General features: G+C 34.3%; 1 protein-coding gene across 1 annotated transcript; it reads right to left on the reverse strand.

Moving 5' to 3' along the window:
* Window positions 1-14,517: 14,517 nt before the first annotated feature.
* Window positions 14,518-19,419, reverse strand: LOC134253849 (uncharacterized). Its single transcript, XM_062736440.1, has one exon. The coding sequence runs from the start codon at window positions 19,417-19,419 to the stop codon at window positions 14,518-14,520; it is 4,902 nt and encodes a 1,633-aa protein (XP_062592424.1).
* Window positions 19,420-21,038: the final 1,619 nt, after the last annotated feature.

Consider the following 21,038-nt stretch of genomic DNA (forward strand, 5'->3'; position numbering starts at 1 on the left):
AGAAGGCATCAAGAAGGGCGATGAGAGGAGGCTGATGAGGGGGAACAGCAAATTAAAGAAGGCTTCAAGAAGGGCGTTAGGAGGAGGCTGATGAAGGGGAACAGCAAATTAAAGAAGGCATCAAGAAGGGCGTTCGGAGGAGGCCCATGAGAGTGAACAGCAAATTAAAGAAGGCACTAAGAAGGGCGTTAGGAGGAGGCCGATTAGAGGGAACAGCAAATTAAAGAAGGCATCAAGAAGGGCGATGGGAGGAGGCTAATGAGGGGGAACAGCAAATTAAAGAAGGCTTCAAGAAGGGCGCTAGGAGGAGGCTGATGAGGGGGAACAGCATATTAAAGAAGGCATCAAGAAGGGCGCTAGGAGGAGGCTGATGAGGGGGAACAGCAAATTAAAGAAGGCATCAAGAAGGGCGTTCGGAGGAGGCCCATGAGAGTGAACAGCAAATTAAAGAAGGCACTAAGAAGGGCGTTAGGAGGAAGCCGATTAGAGGGAACAGCAAATTAAAGAAGGCACTAAGAAGGGCGTTAGGAGGAGGCTGATAGCGGGAACAGCATATTAAAGAAGGCATCAAGAAGGGCGCTAGGAGGAGGCTGATGAGGGGGAACAGCAAATTAAAGAAGGCATCAAGAAGAGCGCTAGGAGGAGGCCCATGAGGGGGAACAGCAAATTAAAGAAGGCATCAAGAAGGGTGTTAGGAGGAGACCCATGAGAGGGAACAGCAAATTAAAGGCATCAAGAAGGGTGTTAGGAAGAGGTCCATGAGGGGGAACAGTAAATTAAAGAAGGCATCAAGAAGGAGGCCCATCAGAGGGATCAGAAAATTAAAGAAGGCTTCAAGAAGGGCATTAGGAGGAGGCTGATGAGAGGGAACAGTAAATTAAAGAAGGCATCAAGAAGGGCGTTAGAAAGAGGCTGATGAGGGGGAACAGCGTAAATGAGGGGGAACAGCAAATTATAAAAGGCATCAAGCAGGGCGTTAGGAGGAGGCTGATGAGGGGGAACAGCAAATTAAAGAAGGCATCAAGAAGGGCATCAGGAGGACGCTGATGAGGGGGGACAGCATATTAAAGAAGGCATCAAGAAGGGCGTTAGGAGGAGGCTGATGAGGGGGAACAGCAAATTAAAGAAGGCATCAAGCAGGGCGTTAGGAGGAGGCTGATGAGAAGGAACAGCAAATCAAGGAGGAGGAAAAAAACTGAGGAGGCAGAGGCTACAGAGGGAGAAGCAACGGAGAGGAGGGAGTAAAAAGCGGGTGATTGGGAGCTGACGAGGGGGAACTGTTAATTAGAGGAGGCATCAATAAGGGGGTCAGAAGAAGGTTGCCAAAGGGGGGTGGGGCAGTTAATAAAATAGAAGAAACAGAAGCAGCTAGGCCAGGAGGAGTCTGTCAAGGGGGAGCGGTTAGTTTCAGAATAAAGTGAAAAGCAGGCCAGGAGGAGACACTGATGGGAAGCTGTGAATTGGAGGTCTGGAGGAAGTAAAATGCTGGTTAGGAATCGAAAAAAAAATGACTGAGGCCAAGAACAAGGATGAACACTCTTTGTAGGATTTTACATGAAAAATGTAAGAGGCGGTTAACTTTAACAAAACTGGAAAAGGAGATTCCTTAAATTGGATTTTGGGAGGCTGATAGTGATGATCTGCAAGTTTTCATGATACTAATGGTGAGCAAAAAATTATAATTTTTACTTAATTCTAGTAATTAGTTGTCTCCCTGTCATGCAATCTACTTTGTAACTGAAAAATATAGCACATTGATTGTTTTAACGTATTTAATATTCCCTAGGCCTCGACTAAGGAGGAGGAACAATTAAATTGAGGAGGCGGAGGCCACAGAGGGGCAAGCAACATAGAGAAGGGAATAACAAGAGGCCCATGGGCCACATCACTCACCTGAGAAGCTTTGGCCATTCTGTTCTTTACCAGATTTCCCCCTTGTAATACATATTGTGACCCCACCCTACCCCACTAATCATAATTTAAACAATTTGAAATCTACACTACCCCAGTATGCTTCCACATAAGCTTCAGCTTAGGTTTTCAGATTTTTTTTTCAGATATATTTCTATGTAAAACATTGATTCCACATTGTGGCCCCGCCCAACCCTCGGGGGTCATGATTTGAAGAATTTAAAATCTACACTACCCCAGTATGCTTCCAAATAAGTTTCAGCTTCTCTGGCTCAGTGGTTCTTGAGAAGAAGATTTTCAAAGATTTTTCCTTTATATTTCTATGTAAAACTTTGATTTCCCATTGTGGCCCCGCCCAACCCCGGGGGGTCATAATTTGAACAATTTAGAATCTACACTACGCTAAGATGCTTCCACATAAGTTTCAGCTTTTCTGGCCCAGTGGTTCTTGAGAAGAAGACTTTCAAAGATTTTTCCTTTATATTTCTATGTAAAACTTTGATTTCCCATTGTGGCCCCGCCCAACCCCCGGGGGTCATGATTTGAACAATTTAGAATCTACACTACCCCAGGATGCTTCCACATAAGTTTCAGCTTTTCTGGCCCAGTGGTTCTTGAGAAGAAGATTTTCAAAGATTTTCCTTTATATTTCTATGTAAAACTTTGATTTTCCATTGTGGCCCCGCCCAACCCCGGGGGGTCATAATTTGAACAATTTAGAATCTACACTATGCTAAGATGCTTCCACATAAGTTTCAGCTTTTCTGGCTCAGTGGTTCTTGAGAAGAAGATTTTCAAAGATTTTTCCTTTATATTTCTATGTAAAACTTTGATTCCCCATTGTGGCCCCGCCCTACCCCCGGGGGTCATGATTGAACAATTTAGAATCTACACTACGCTAAGATGCTTCCACATAAGTTTCAGCTTCACTGGCCCAGTGGTTCTTGAAAAGAAGATTTTCAAAGATTTTTCCTTTATATTTTTATGTAAAATTTTGATTCCCTATTGTGGCCCCGCCCAACCCCTGGGGGTCATGATTTGTACAATTTAGAATCTACACTACCCCAGGATGCTTTCACATAAGTTTCAGCTTTACTGGCCCAGTTGTTCTTGAGAAGAAGATTTTTTAATGACCCAATCCTATTTTTGTCTTTTCTTGATTATCTCCCCTTGCGAGGGGATATGTCCCTTCATTTTAACAATTTAAATTCCCCTTCATCCAAGGATGCTTTGAACCAAGTTTGGTCAAAATTGGCCCAGTGGTTCTTGAGAAGAAGTCGAAAATTTGAAAAGTTTACAGACGGACAGACAGACGGACAGACAGACAGACGGACGGACGACGGACAAAATGTGATCAGAAAAGCTCACTTGAGCCTTCGGCTCAGGTGAGCTAAAAAGCGGGCGATTAGGAGCTGCCGAGGGGGACTGTTAGCTGTTCGTACACACAGCCTTCCACTTCTTAGACAAGCCAGCTCAAAAATCCAGGACCCGGCCCTAGGACATGACGATAATCTAGGATGTTGCCACCTCGATCGATGATCCTGTGTGAGGATTTCATTGGAGGGAAGCATTGGGGAGGATCGAGAAGGAGGCCACGGAAGGTGTGAAAGCGACTGATGAATTACAGGAGGGATTGGAGAGGGAGAAATAAAAAAAAGGGGGCAATTAAAGAGAACATAAAAAGTGAAAACATGTGTATTGATATATAATTAATATAGTATTAAATACATGATGCGAAAACATTCTTTTCTCCCCCTTTCATTAAAACATGGACTGTACATAAATAATTCAATGTACACAAAAGTATAATACATTGCATATCTATTTGAACATCAAAATCACAAGTAATTGCTTATTTCTAGATATAAATTATCATTATTAAATTACATGTGCCTTCCTTAGAATTGCGCTTGTAGACAAAGACATTTTTTTAAATCTTTTTTCGAAAAATTTCTGTATACATATTTTCTTTTTCAAATCTACATTTCATTATATATTTATAGATGTTAAAACATATAAATGACAATAAATCATTCAATCTTGTTGTTTTTGAATTGATTTCGTTGAAGAAACCTAGTACAAGTATTTTCCATGTGACTTCAAAACCCCAAAACAAACTAATTTTTTCTATATATTTTCACAGAGTTTACATTTGTACAAGAGGTGTTCATTGTCTTCAACAACCATACATTATTCACAAAAAGGTTCTACATCTTTGTTCCATTTACTTACATTTAGATTATTATTCAATATGCAATTCAGTAATTTATAATTGAATTCAGCAACATTTTTTTTCATACGCATATACTTAACTTTAGCTAGATATACATTTTTCCAGATATATTTGTTACTAAGATCGAAAGTCTTTTGCCAAATATTTTCATAAACTGATCTTTGAAATATAATGTTTACCAAAATTGAATAATAAAAATCACGTTTAAGATTTTCTAGAGTTCTTACACTATTATCTTTAAATAAAAATAACACTTCGTTTTTAATATTAACAAATTTGGCATATGTACAATTAAAATTGTTTTTGTTTTCTCTGAGTGCATTTTTTTCATCATGATATATTCACAAAGTATATTGTTTTTCTTTTCCAGTATGTTGTAAAAGTGTTCAATACTAAGGAAGTTTCCATTATTATCAAAAAGATATTTGATATACAGATTACTTTTTATCCAGTTTTCAAAACAAAGAGGTTTAGAATCATACCGAAACAAATTATTGTTCCAAATGAATTCAGATAAAAATTGGTCTCTCTTTAAAGTACAAATTTGTTTAACTTATTTACATTTATTGAAGGCAGAAATGACCTCACCATAAAAGAGTGGTAATCTTATCATCTTATTAAAATCAAAGTACTGAACGTACTCATGGGAGTTGAACATGATGTAAAATAAAATCTTTGATCGGGAGTATAAGTGAGTGAATAATATTATTATTTCAAATACAGACAACTGTTTAAGATTTTTTGTGTTGCAACATTCTTGAGAAAGACATTCAGAAACATTGAATAGCAAAAAAAATGCATGGGCCATAATGCTTGCCTGCCTACATGAGTCCCTTTTTTTATACCCCCCGCTGGGAGGGTATTTATCAATCGGGATGTCCATCCATCTGTTTGTTACGATTTAGGTATACTCATCTCTTATCCGCAACTCATCTTACACCACTGAATGAAATTTTCAAAGAATCTTTATTACATATTGCCGTTGTGCACCTTCTATTACTTTTTCATCTTACACATATTTTGGGTTTCCCATTGCAAAACATGGACACTGCCATTATATTCATATTGGAGGCGGTTGATCATTTATATAATTCACTGCTCACAGTACCTCTAGTTCATCTTCAAATTTGTAATATATTTTTCCTTGGCACCTTTACCCATGTGTTATGAAAATTTCAGTTTCACAGGAATAATATCAATGTTGATAAAATGTGGATTTCAAAACAGCATCCTTTTAAGAGCTAACAGGTTTATTACATAAAACTTCTCTGTGAATATATATGTATTTCAATTACACGAACATTATATACGTCAGAACTTATTTTTTCAATATTGTAAAGAAAAAATCAATACAAAGTTAAAAACAAATATTTTTAAAATGACCAAATATAAAAACAATGGTATTTGTGAGAGTTTGTGTGCGTACAAATTATCTGGTATGTAAATGAGGTTTTCCTTTATTATATTTATATATATGGAAGATATGCATGTTTTGCACTTTTTGCTGATTCAGCATTTTTGTTAATTTTGACAATTTTCAAGGCCAGATATCTAAAACTTCTGGCATGATACAAGAGTATGGTACATTTTACATAAAGGCAGAGGAATATCCTTTTTGGAATTTAAATTAAAAAACGTGTTTTTTAATATTTACAATCGGTTGCCTAGCAACAAAAATGGATGTTTTGATTAAGAGAAAGAGACAAATTGTCAAATGTGCGAGTTATTTATGGAATTAAATCTTATCGGTGGATACCAAAATCAAATTTTAAAGTAAAAACATATTTCTGAGACTTCTTTATGAATCCAGGAATATTTTGCAAAAACTAATCGCCATGGCAACAGAAAATTCCCCATAGCAACAAAGGAAATAAATCCACTTTTGACATGCACTCATGTACTTTTGTAAAGATTATTCATTGTTTGACAAACCACGGTGATTTAAGTGCATCAGGACATTTTACTGTACTTTATTAGTCCCCTACCTGTGAAAGTGGAGGGGACTATAGGTTTCCTCTGAGTCTGAACCTGTCCCAATGTCTGTCTGTAAGTCTGTCCTACTTGGTTTTCTGCACTTCTTTTCTAAACGCTTGCGGATATTGAGCTGAATTTCGGCATGTGAGTGTATCTTGGTGAATTAAAGATCAAGTTTGAATGCCGTTACGCTTAATTGATTTTTTGATTGATTTAAGGCGTTTTAATTTTTCATAATGGTTTAAGATCGGGTTCGTGTTGCGCTAAAAATGTAGAAAGCCTTTCAAGTGAGAAACAAGTAGAGCACTCAGTTGAATACTAAAACAATTATAATTTCCGAAAATTAAGGTTTTTAAAACTTTTTAAGCGAATTGAAAGAAAGCCTGTTATGTTATTCAGTCTTAACTGAAAGTTCGATTTATACCCCCCCCCCCCCCCCCCCCCGCCCCCAAAACAAAACTTTTGAATCAAAACATTTACTGATAATTCATTTTCAGTCTTAACAGATATTATTTTACATGTCTTATTAAAAGAAAAAAATTGTGTAAGGCATAATTTTTATATATATGATAAGAACTCATTAAACTCGAAGGGTGGGATACATTTAAATTTTAAGTATACCTCTGTCATCAAACAGGATATAAATGAATATATCACTAAAAACAATCAGTTTTCATGTACCCATTATCTATTTTTAAAATCGGTATCGAAATCCCTCGCATTTCTATTTACATGTATATAATTTAATGTCTTCATAAGTTTACAGTTGCGGATTTAAAGGGGGGGGGGCGCACCCGGCGCGCCCCAACCCTAAAATTGTCAAAGCAAATTAGCAAAATTGACCATTAGAGGGGGGTTTCTCCTGTACATTTAATATAACCATAGTCTTCTATAGTACTGTTCCAATAATTATATAATATTAATAATATTATCTTAACAATTGAGTTTTTTGTTCTTGCACCTTACAATTACCATATTCTTGAGAATTGAACTCTTTTGGTGCCGGGGAAACATCGATTTTTTTTTTTCATTAGTACATTTTTTTTCACTAGATCTGATGTAGATTTTCTTTTTAAATTTGTTTCAGAGAAATAGCCATTTTTTTTTCAAACCGTATAATTACTGCCGCGGCAATAAAATGAAAACAAATGTGAAAGAGAAAACACGCGGTTTATTTCTTTTTCTCCACGTTCCTCTGTTGGACTTTTAATAATTCTCATCAACTAAAGCGGAGACACTTTCGTGGATGATTACATTGTAAGTAATATTGATAATAAATAAATTAAAAAAACAAAAACAAAAGCAAAACAACAACGACGTATTAATAAAGCAACAACTGAATTTCTTAAATATATATTTAATATATTTACTATGTCCTAGCGGGTAAGTTAGGATTTTCAGATTACGCAGCCGTCGCTTACTACACGTTAAACATATGACGTCGCGTCAAAATTCTTCGTAAAATCTCGACGTTCTGCTAGAAAAAGGTACAGTTTTGAGCGTTATTTTTCTCATACATACTTTTGAGTCAGGTATATAAATTATATATCATTTAATTTTAAAAATTCTAAGCTCTTTAAAATGTTTTGAACGAATCAGGTCTGACAGCCGGCATTTTTTGGCCAATACCGTACTTTGTTCTTTGTACACCGGTAAAAAAGAAATTGCTAAAAATCCAAAATCCGGGACCGTCGGGCATCGGGAAGACTAGATTTACCACTTACCGTCAGTATGTAGAGTTGTTCGTATCTTTCGGTGTTTATAGATGACGCTACACTAAAAATGAGTTCCATTACGAAAAACTTTTGAGGTTCTTTATAATTTAGTTTTACTTTGAAAGAAATTTAGTATTCAGAATAAGATTACTTTATTATTACATTTACTTACAATTCAAGTTATAAAAATTAGAACTATCTGTGGCGGATGTTTATGCATGTTTTCTGTTGAATATCATCGGAGTAAATTGGTCGACACAGTAGCCTCGCTTTCGACTCTATATCATCAACACAAAATACTGCGCATGTTAAATGCGTGATGACCATGGGAGATTGAACATAGTTCAACTCCCAAAAAGCAGTATTTTCAAAGTTACATACACTTGTTTTGACAATATCATTAACTGATAGGTTTTTAAGATTAAGAACATTGTTCAACATCTTACATGTTATATTTCCTTTATCTAATAATCGTTTTATCCAAGAGGCTTTCGCTGCAATAAATTTACTCTCTATATCAACAATACATGTACCTATTCCACCTCGGTCAACTTTACCGATTAGTGTATTTCTCTTTATCCTATCTTTTTTCTTCCGTATAAAATAAATACGAGTTTTGATACTTTTTTAATTTGACAAAATAAAAGCATTATATACCAATTTAGATAATGCTAGTGTATTAAGTACAGGTCTCTTTAAGAATCAGACAAAAGGATCATGAGGGTTCTCAGAATTCGATGATTTTTCACACATAGGTTTCTCTTGCACTATGAACCCCGTTTGTAAAATGAAAATTATTTTGGGTCCTGGTTACTATGGAAACATGGCCAAAGAAATTTTCCCTAGTAACCAGTCAATTTTCAACGTGATTGGACAGATATATCACTAAACTTAGAGGCTTGAAATTGAACGTGTATATTAACTGAGGGGTTTTAAAATAATGTTATCATAAAGATAAACCTTTAAAGTGATAAAACCATATAATACATAGACTTTTTATTTTAAGATATTTCTTTTACAGGCAATGGAAGATATGCATGTTTTGCACTTTTTGCTGATTCAGCATTTTTGTTAATTTTGACAATTTTCAAGGCCAGATATCTAAAACTTCTGGCATGATACAAGAGTATGGTACATTTTACAGAAAGGCAGAGGAATATCCTTTTTGGAATTTAAATTAAAAAACGTGTGTTTTTTAATATTTACAATCGGTTGTCTAGCAACAAAATTGGATGTTTTGATTAAGAGAAAGAGACAAATTGTCAAATGTGCGAGTTATTTATGGAATTAAATCTTATCTGTGGATACCAAAATCAAATTTTAAAGTAAAAACATATTTCTGAGACTTCTTTATGAATCCAGGAATATTTTGCAAATACTAATCGCCATGGCAACAGAAAATTCCCCATAGCAACAAAGGAAATAAATCCACTTTTGACATGCACTCATGTACTTTTGTAAAGATTATTCATTGTTTGACAAACCACGGTGATTTAAGTGCATCAGGACATTTTACTGTACTTTATTAGTCCCCTACCTGTGAAAGTGGAGGGGACTATAGGTTTCCTCTGAGTCTGAGCCTGTCCCCATGTCTGTCTGTAAGTCTGTCCTACTTGGTTTTCTGCACTTCTTTTCTAAACGCTTGCGGATATTGAGCTGAATTTCGGCATGTGAGTGTATCTTGGTGAATTAAAGATCAAGTTTGAATGCCGTTACGCTTAATTGATTTTTTGATAGATTTAAGGCGTTTTAATTTTTGCATAATGGTTTAAGATCGGGTTCGTGTTGCGCTAAATTCCAAAGGTCAACATGGTAAATATGAAGCCACATAAACAAGATGTTGAAAAAAATAGTTGAATTTCCGTCTTTATGTCGATTATTTTTTTTTTTTAGATTAAAGGCATGTGCATAACCTCAAAATTTTAACAACAAACACTTTTACCTTGGTCATAACTTTTGCATATTATAAAATGACATCCCAAAGAAAATGGTAGGGAACATGCATTGCTTATGTAATTATCTCAGAATGCTTATCAACCCATGGCAACAACAATGAACATGAAGCTATCATGAAAAGTTTTTAAGCGCCATCATCTATAATGACCTGAACATTTATATAGGAGCTGTACATGTGATATGCACTGTATCGTAATTTCTTAAAACTCTCTTTAAAGTCTTTGAAATTGTTATTGAAAGTTATGCAAAGAATTGGTTGCTATGTTTCATTGTTACCATGGCAACATGTCATAAATTTTGAAAAAATGGCATTTTTAAAAATGTTTAGAGTGTACCAAAACAAACAAGTAACAAGGTTTCAGGCCATAAAAGTTTGACGAGCTTTCTTTCCATCTTAATCTCACAGTCAAAGGTTGAAATACAACAAAATATTAGAGAAAATGCCTTGAAACATTTTCCAGGTTCGAAATGTGATATTTCTCATAAGTTGGCAATGGGTGCCATGCATTTTAAACCACAACAAGCCTTCAACTGTAAAATCTGCATGTTTTTATTTTATCCTATATTTTTAGAGTCAAAATCAGCAAGCATCGAGCATTGAATGAAAAGTCACAATTTTATTTTTTCAAAAGCTTTTGGTATACAAAAGATTTTGTCCTACCTAATGCTAAAATACAATTAAAATTTTTTTTGAACGTATGAAGGGACTGGTATCCAAGGAAATTCATTTACTTAGCAACGGGTTCATAGATCCTTATGAAAATCAATGATTTTTATACATTTTTCTATGAATATGTTTTCTGAACGTGATAAGATAAGGTAGTTTGGTACTTTATTTGTTGAAAGATGATTTTTCTTTATTCTCATAAATAAGAAAAACAAAATTTCTATAGTGATATTGTTGCCATGACAACAGGAAAAGAACATGGCGTCAGTGCTTATTATTTAAAAAAAAAATTACATATGTTTATCACTCTATACACAAAATCTACAACCACTGCTGGAAAAATGAATGCTGTGATCTTGTTAGGGGTTATTTGTATGTCATAACTATACAATAAAATTTGCAGGCAACTTTAGTAGAAACCAGAAGTCTCTGTCGAGACTGTAGCTCTACTGGTTTGTACTGATCAAAGACCGATGCACAGAATTATGTATCTTAGTGTAGTCTACTTGTGTGATAAGTTATATTGAAATCAGACCAAAACTGTAGAAGGAGTAGAATTTTAAAGGAATTCTACAGAAAATTCTACTTTTAGTAACCATGGCAACACCGTTCATTGAAATCAACAAGAGGCCCATGGGCCTTATAGGTCACCTGAGCATCAAGCAACTTTCCAACCATTGACTTTGGTTGATATATTTTAAACCAGAGGCTATGGCATGCACAATTTTGAAAGAGGCACCATTGCTCATCTTAACACTTAGTTTAATTACCTAATACCCATAGGCAGAGCAGAGAAAAAATGCATTTCAACAAATCAGTAATATTCAGCAATAATCAGTAGTGCCCCGACCCACAGGAACCCCTGACCCTAGGTTCAAACATTGCACAAATTTGGAAAAGGCACCCTTACTGATCATAAATGTTTGAAGGTAGTAATTCATTTTCAGTATATAATTTAGAGCCCCCATCCACTATGTTACCCTTGACCCACATGACCCAGGGGCCTTGAAATTCACAATTCTGAATGAATGACCCTTGGTCTTAATTACTATGCATTTGAAAAAACTTTAATCTCTATTTGAAGTGATGAATTTATTTTATATCTCTAGGTGCTTTGTGTAATTCAAATATGCATACTTTAAAAAAAAAACTGTGATATGTGATCCATGATATATTGCAAATTGATCCTTTCCTTCTTATTCCTATAAACCTCATGCAATAAACCTGGACACATACAAAACAAATTATATCAGATTATATCAGATTTATTGAGGTTTAAATTATTCAGTATATATTGAACTACAAGTAAACTATAAAGATGTTTATAATTAATCAAAAAAGTTCTTGATCATATCAGCAGTTTGCAATAAAACATCTTAATCTAGAATTTTTCATACAATATATTTATGTGCATATATATAATATAGTACATATTGGTTACATAGTAATCATTGTACAACAATCACATATATCATCATGTCATAATTTACATCTGCATTCAATAGTTTTGTCCAAAAGCAATATGTTAACCATTTGATCTAAATTATTTTGTTTAGTTTTGAAAGCTAAAAATACTAAAGATAGGTAAAAACGTTTTGCAAATGTCTGAAATTTTACTATAAAACAATATTCGAAGCAATTTTCACTTTTATTTATATACCATCTGAAAGAAGCAGGTTTACCTCCCTTTACGGGCTGGCCATTGACCCCTTCTTTCCACACTACTTACCTTCAAAAAGTGCATGCTTCATGTAGGTGATTTCAGACACTTACAACATTAAAAAGATATTATGACATCTGACTTGATAATTTTTTTTAAACCAAATTTGAGTCCATTATACTGTAGTACATGTAATTTGTTGGCATATTTTTTATAAATACATTTCACTGTTATTGACATCTGCACAAGATGTAAAAAATCAACCATTGAGTTATCCTAACCTTTTTAAAATATCATGAAAAGTGTATTGAACAGACAAATTTAATGCAACCGAACAAGATGAAAAATATTTGAAATTATTAAGTACATGTACATTGTTAAAAACATCTTGCTCTGGCAATTAGCATTTCAAAAGAAAACACAAAAGTTGCATAAAAATTTCCTATATCATTAAATACTACATATATAGTGCGATTTAGGAATTAAAATTTAAAAATAAATGTGCAATTGGAACTCATATTTCACAGAAACAGCTGCACCCTTCATTCATTTTTAGAACAACTTTTTTAACCTTACATACCGAAAACGAAAAGAAAGATTAAAAGTTGTTCATATAATGAAATACAAAGATCATAAAGGTTTTAGGATTATGAAACAGAATAACGAATGTGTACTTAAGGATAAATAACACAAACTTTTTCCTTCAAAAATTCAATTCTCTTAGGTGCCTCTCTCACTTTAGATGTGATATTTGTTTACTTAAACAACAAATGTTTGGCCAAGCAACATAATATGGCAAAAAAAGAAGCAGAATTTGAAGTGATCAATAAGTTTTTAATTACATTTCCATAGAAAGGAATATTGAAAAATTATCAGTGTAACTCTTTTGTGTGGGAGATAAAAAATTTGTTTGTGGTATGTATCCTTAAAGAAATATGGATGATTGTTGGGGTGAATATGGTACTAAATTATGACATTTATCACAATTATAAAAAAATCAAAATTGTCCATGTCGAGTTGAGAAACATTTCAGTATTAGCAATAAATAATACATGAAAAACTTGATAAACTAATAACAAATGGTTTCTTAAATATGACTTTGAATAACAGAATGTAGATAACACTATTGTTTTACATGTAACACAATGAATAAGTTTATGCAAAAAAAAAAAAAAAAAAAAAGATTAACATTTTACAAGTAACAGAGCACAGGAGTGTTCAAGTCTTTTCAGAGATAGAATGTTCCTTTCATGTGTCCACTGGAGCTAGAGTTTGTTTTCAAGGAGAAAAGTATTCAGGATATTTACAATGTCTTATGTAGAGATACTGATAGTCACTTGTGATATAGTTTACAAAGTAATTTAAGCAATGTAACTTATATGAAAGTACATAATTATAAATATCATAATAATTGCAGAGTTAATCATATTATTGTATAACAGCTAATAAATACTTATGTATAGTACAAGAATGCTTTCAAATATATCTACTACTACTAAAGTAAGATCATATAGTCTAGAATTAATACCCCCGGTATACCCCAAAAATTGAGGATTTAAATGCCCATGAGATGAAATGTTAATTGTTAAACTGTATACGTTTTACTGAAACAGATACATGTAGCACATCAAATACACAGAAATATGTAATATTGTAAAGAGTAAAAATGAACAAAATAAAACATACGATAGAAATAATACTTGATCAATTGTAATTTTATCCAGACTTAATGATCAATATGTGTGGCCACAACAGAAGACATGCTATAAAGAAACAATAATTATACATCAATCAAATCTTGCAGACAAACCCGTACATTATTAACTTTTTCAAATAATAGTATATCATTCTTATTCAAAATCTTAGGAACACAACATTTCACTAATAGTATATCAATTCGATTATTACAGAACTGTTAACATGTGAATTTGCAATTTGTTAGGTAATAAAATTACCTCCTATACCAACTATGTAACAGTTTTTCAATGCTGTTGTGGATTTTAAATTGTGGATTAACAATATAATACATAAATTAAAGATATATGAATAAATAAGTAGACAGTACAAACTATCATAAATAAACTACTGGGTAAACAATTTCATCTCATGGGCATTATAACTCTAAATCTTTTTTGTCCCAATAACTTCCAAATAGCAAGTAAGTAATTCAATCAATGCGATTTTAAATACATTTATATATAAGAAACATATTGAAAGTTATTGGGACAAATAAGGCAGTTGATGAGTGGCAACCCTTGTTTTGTCCAACCACTCTTGGCAGTTTGTAAATATTTAGCTTCCATTGGAAACTAAATATTTACATACTGCCTCTTTTATGATCAAGCGGGTTTATAATACTATACATTGTAATTAAAATGCAGTTGTCATTAGAATAGCTTGCTTAAGTCATATCTGCAGCACAATAAATCATATTATGGTCAGACCAATAAGCCTGAAGAATATCTGTTTCTAAATCAGTAAAGTTGGTAAATATTAGGTCTAACTGCGTCTTATTCTTTGTGGTTACCTTGTTTATGATTTGAACACAACCAAATTTTTCTCTCATAAAGTTCAGGAAATGTGCATATTGACCAGTACTCAAATCCAAGTTAAAATCTCCCATTATGACAGTCTTTTCATCTTTGTCAACAAATGGAAGCAACCTGTTTTTCAAGGTATCGTAAAAAAGCTGAAGCGTACAAGAAGGTTGCTTATATATAACTACACACTGTATTGGATCAGTATTGGATGGCATAACTGAAATAATGGAAAATTCAACAGATTTGGAAGTAAAAGAGTTGTATGAAACACACTGTAATTGATTTCTCAAATATATGACAATACCATGATGTGGTCTGCTCTGGGAAGAACTTGCATCATTCCTGAACATTGTAAAACCCTCTAAAGTAAAGTCTTCATCAGAATCTATTTCACAAAGCCAAGATTCAGCAATACCAATAACATCTGCAGCCAAAACACTTGGATCCGATTTTATATCAAGGAAGTGTTTGTGTAGAGATCTGGCATTGTTGAACAAAAATTTTATGTCTTTACATACTGAGTATAGAGGTGTATATGAGAGTTGCAATCTATTTTCTCTTAACCTGTCCACCTCTTTATCAACAGTTTCATCTTTTGAAAGACTTTTTTCATTGAAATCCAGAATGAACAGACCATCAAGTGACCTTACTCTTGAAAGTGCAACATAATGTATATGAGGAATTTTTCGCTGCCTTGTCTGTGCTAAGCTGATTACTGCCTTTGAAAGAGTTGCTCCTTGTGCTTTGTGGATTGTTTTTCCAGCGGAAGGTTGCAGTGGAAACTGAACTCTCTCATATGTCTTTCTGTTATAAACAAATGTTCTTTTAGCTTCAAATATGGGAGTCCATGCAGTATTAACATTTGTGCTAAACAAATGCCTGTATTGATGTCTTCTTGAAATACCTATATTTGAGTCAGCAAACAGTACCCATACTATGGCAGGTCTTAACTGTGATTCTTTGTATTCAATGTATTTCACAACACAGGAAGCACCATTTGTCAATCCATCTGTAACATCAAGATTTACTGATATGTCATATAGCATATCTACAGCAATAACCAAATTAGTTCTTAATTGTCCAGTAGATGCTGGGTTTTCAGGCAAGTTTTGAACTAGTTTCAATTTCACTGATGCAGAAAGTTTTGTCTGTGATAACACATCTGTGTCTGCTCTTACATTTACTTTATTTGTAGAAAGGTTTTCTATAAGATTGTTATTAAAACAATCAACAAACTTGTTCTCAATAAACAGATGAGGTGCCTCCTTAGGATAGTCTTGAGAGTCTTGCCTGATGAAACGTTGAGAAACGAGTTCTTTGTCTTCGTCTGTCATCTTGTTTTCACGAAGTCTATTTAACATTTCTGCAAATCTGAGGTCATCCTTTTGTCTCATAATTTCAGTAAGTTCATGCATATAGAAATGTTCATGCCACAAATTCTTTGCTAAACTCTGACCAGGATTAGAAAGGTCTTTGAAAATCCACTTGTCTCCAACAGGTGGTAACTGATACAAATCACCTACAGCTATGATACTAATACCACCAAAATCTTGTTTTCTCCCAGTAAGTTGTTGAAGTCTATCATTTATAAATGACAGCATATTATTTCCTACCATTGAAATTTCATCTATTATCACAACTGACAAATTCCGGTACTTTGTCCTAAATGAGTTCAGTTCATCTGCACTCATGTGCTGCTGAGTTTGATACATTTTTCTGTGAAATGCTGATGCAATAGTAGTCCCTTTGATGTTGTATGCAGCCTTGCCAGTGTGAGCACAAAGTAATATTCTGGTATCATCAGGGTTTTCACCTTCTTTTGAGTACAGTATTCTGTGTAATGTTTGAAAAATGGCATCAATAACCACTGATTTTCCTGCTCCTGCTCCACCAGTTAGAAAAGCATATAATGGTTCATCTCTGGTTTGAATCCAGTTTGTTACATGATTGTAAAATTCCCTCTGCTTAGTATTCAGGGATTGCAAAAGTTTATAATACTGCTCATCAGGAATGCGGACAGCACTCATTTCTGTTTCAGTTACTTTTGAGGACAAACCCAGGTCTGGACCTATATCAAAATCTCTATGTTGAACTGAATCAGGATCAAAATGAACAAATTCCTCCGATGGTTCAGAACCTATCTCTGCATCTTCTGCCTCAGTATGTTCTGTATTTGGTGCTACTGTCTCCATATTATCCAGATCTTCTTCAGCTTGAAGTCGAGCTTGTTCTAATTCATCAACAAAATGCTCATACTGCCTTTGTTTCAGTTGTATTATACATGCTTTTTGCCTGTAGTGCTGTTCATAAGTTTGATGACTACCAAGTAGGTCAGCATTCTCGTTTCTCCATGGCAGAAAAAGAAGAATTCTTTCTCTGTAATACTGTTCAGAATTTGTTTTTTGGCTGTAGCCTACATATCTAATAACTCGTTTGTTTTTTCGTCTTCTGATCTTAATCCCATTTTTCAAATGAACTAACACATCCTGATCAGTAAAAATATTTTCTTCAGAAGTATCTTCTGGGTTATCATCATTCACTTCCTCTTGTAAATCTTTTCTGATTTCTTTTGGGAAAGTCACTTCCAATTCAGAAACAACATCAGCTAAACACCAATTTTCTAGCTGTTTTGGTCTTCTTGCATATCTTTGTATCATACTATCTGCCTTAATATCAGTTGAATCCTTGGGTAACTCGTTCAATTCATCTTGATGTTTGAGTAAGAAAACTCGGTCTTCAGGTGGTGAAGTATTGATAAAAACAACCTCTCTACTTGCTTGTGTAAGTGGCATCTGAAGGATTAAGTAACTTGCTTCTTGTGCACTGACCTCAACAAAGTTTAAGAACTTGTTTCCAATATGTCGAACTTGTCGCTTAAGATCCATATTTCCCTCTGCTGCTTCTTGAGATGCCTTATCAAGCATTGCACTAATTCCTCTCTGAGATTTGCTGATATAAGCAACAATGTATGTGGCACATGCATAAGGATCAAGTACAAACTGAATATCTAAGTTAGCATTCCAAGCCTTCAACACTGTTGAGTTATAGTAATTCACTCTCATTTCAGATGGACTTCTCTTCAGAAACACTTTTGGGCCTTTCAAGGAAGCTCGAATACATTTTATATACTCATCTTCACACATTTCTACAACAGTCTCTAAGAAGGAATCATAGTCTAAACTGCAACCATCTTTGTAATCATTCATTTTCTTTTGAATATCAGAATATATCTTTCTATAATGTTCAACATCAACATCCAAGGGCTCAAGAAGCATGGTTTTGGGCAAAGGTGGCAAAGGAAATCCAAATCTGCATATAGACCTACCACCTTTTCTGCATGTTTTTGAGTGCTTATGTACTTGAAGATCGACAAACTGCTTCATTTCAGGATTATTTTCCTGCAAACCACATGTGACATACTTATCTACATATGTTTCAATTTCCTCATTGCTATTTTCTTTGTGCTTTGGAGCATCACTTGTCCATACCAGCATATGAATATGTGGCGAACCTCGGTTTTGGAATTCTACCCTTCGAAACACATCAGTGACAACACCTAGAGGATTGTGAGGACTCTTAAGAACGGTGTTGATGAAAAGTTGAACTCTGTTGTCAAAGAATCTAGCACATGTCACTGGATCTTGTTTAACTAGTTTTGATTTTTCACTCCAATTCAAATCCTCTAATTCTTCTTGTGACAGGGTTTTTCCATCTAGAGTTGCCAATGTTTTAAGCAGATCTTGCCATCTGGTATCAGCTGATGAGAGAGAAATAAACCATGTTGGAAGACCCAACTGCCTTATCATGGCAAATACATCTTTCTTTTTAGATGAAAGATATGCAGGAGAATTTCGAAGTGTTCTGAAAATATAATACCCTTCATTTAATCTCACAATTTTTTCCGCAGAGGCTGGATTTAAAACTTGTTCTGCAGTGATTTTCTTACCGTCTGATTTACATCTTCTCAGTGCCAAGTTAACTTTGTCACTAACTTGCTTAATTTGAATTTTCTTTAATTTAAAAAAGATGTTAGGTACAGATTGTGCCGCTCGTCTATCCACACTGCGCAACTCCCATTTTGCGATATCACTGTAGTGTACTGGAACGTCTCTTTCTTCACTTTCAACTCTGCGATTACCACAAAATATTGTCGGAAAACAGAGATATTCAGCATCTTTGTCTGTAAATAAACTTATTGGTTTTTGGTTTTCTCCAGGGGCAAACACATAGAGTTTATTTGTATCAATATCTGCTTCATCTACAAGGGTATCAGAATTGCCCTGAATGCAATCATCTGAGGAAACTTCACAAAAACCATCATCATTTCCTTCAGTCTCACGATCATCACTATCATTTGAAGATCCTATCAGTTCTTGTACTGTTTCCTCATTACTTTTTTCAATTTCATCTCTCCAAGAATGGTCTATCACTATACCTGAATTTTTATACAATTCACTATTTTTCATTAGCCATTCTAAAGCATTTATCACCACATTGGGACGAACATTTTCTGTGAAGCATGCAGATTTGTGGGATAATCTTTTCTTTAATTTCACAGCTATAGTCACGTGCTCATCTATTTGTCGTGGCAGGGCATTTACAGTTGGCTGAATATCAACTGGAACATTTACAACATTTCCTTTGACCGACATCTGCCCTCCTCTTGGTAACTCTCTTATTTGCATAAATGGTATCCGTTGTGATATCAACCTCTCTTCCAGTGGATGTAAATTTAAAGCATCGGGTTTGTCAGGCCATTTCATTCCATTTTTAACTGAAAGTCTTGGGATTTTTTCATCCTTCAGAGCTGAACAGCAAGTTAAACATAGCCATTCAATACCATCTACTCTAAACCCAGTACAAATACTCTTACTATTAGCACTAAGGTTAGTTGTATCTAGCTTCACAACACTTTTCCGAAACCAAGTCTGATGACAACATGTACACACATAAATTGGGCCAATTTTAACTTCTTCGTGGAATTTTTCTATGCATTCTTCCAAAGAATTACCATGACACTTTTTTTTCAATAATTTGTTTTCGTGATCTTTAAATTCTGTATCAAGCCTTTTTTTAGCTCTAGAAACTCTTTCATTTTCTCTTTCTTTTTCTCGGTAATTTCTTCTACTTTGCTGTTTAGATAGCCGTTCCTTCTCAAGCTGCTCTACATGGTCTCTTTTCCTTTTCTTTGCTTCCCTTTCTTTTAAACAAAATTCGGTATTTAGTCTTGCCTTCTTCCTACTTTTTAAGGCACTTTCTCTATCCTTGAGCTTTGTCTCTTGATTTTCTCTGACTTTTTTTTTAAAGCTAGTTCTTTCTCTCTAAATTGTTCACTTTGTCTTGCCTTGTTCATACTTTTTAAGGTACTTTCTCTCTCCTTGAACTTTGTCTCTGGATTTTCTCTGACACTTTTTTTGGAAGCTAATTCTTTTTCTTTAAATTCTTTGCTTTGTCTTGCCTTCTTCATACTTTTTAAAGTACTTTCTCTCTCCTTGAACTTTGTCTCTGGATTTTCTCTAACATTTTGTTTGAGAGCAAGTTCTTTTAGTTTAAATTCATTACTTTGTCTTGTTTTGGTCATACTTCTTAAGGTGCTTTCCCTGTCCTTCCGAGTTATTTCAGTGTTTTCCCTTCTTTTTCGCATATAATTTCTCATATATTCATTTCGGTTTTTTTGTGATGGTTCAGAAATATTATATTTTGTAGACATGCTTTCTTGGAACTCAAAGTACTTATCAATTAAAGAACGTCTTTCACTTCTTGAATTGGACTCACTTGTTTTTCGAGTTACAGACACTGGTTGAATCTCAAACTGGCTTATCATTGAAATATTACAACTCTGATAAAATGCAAAAAGGTAGTCCACAAGTTGATCTTGATCACTAAAAGTGATTTTTACAGCTTTACCCTCTGCACATGAAAGACCATCTTGTCCGTGAGAATGTGAATCAAAAAATACAGGACAGTTCTTATCATCAAGATATATTGCAGAACAAATTCCTCCAACTATAATTAAGCCTTGATTGTATCTTGCAAAGAGCTGCTCAATGCCTTCCTTCAAATTTTTATTTTGACTTGAGTTATTCCAATCCATATGACTCACCGTTCCATAGATTTCTTCAAAATAGCAAATGTCATACTCATTACCATGCACAAAAACAGACTTAGGAAGTTCTTGAAATTGTAGCATTTTAGAAACAAATTGAACAGTTGACTGTAATTCTGCAACTCTGACTCTATACAAATCATCTCCTGCTAACAGCACTTCATCAAGTTCTGAAGAGGTAGATGCATTTTGCAAAATGATGGACATCAAAGCATTGCATGTACACTGAACTCCTCTAGAAAAGGCTGGAAATAAATAACTAGCTTGATTAATTGT

This window comes from Saccostrea cucullata, unplaced genomic scaffold, assembly GCF_032062105.1.
Source record: "Saccostrea cucullata isolate Sc308-1 unplaced genomic scaffold, CSIRO_AGI_Scuc_v1 ctg1360, whole genome shotgun sequence".
Lineage (NCBI taxonomy): Eukaryota > Metazoa > Mollusca > Bivalvia > Ostreida > Ostreidae > Saccostrea > Saccostrea cuccullata.

What these genes read in the sequence shown, in the direction of transcription:
- LOC134253849 (XM_062736440.1), bottom strand. Translation starts at nt 19,419, where the DNA reads ATGAAATGGCCTGACAAACCCGATGCTTTAAATTTACATCCACTGGAA.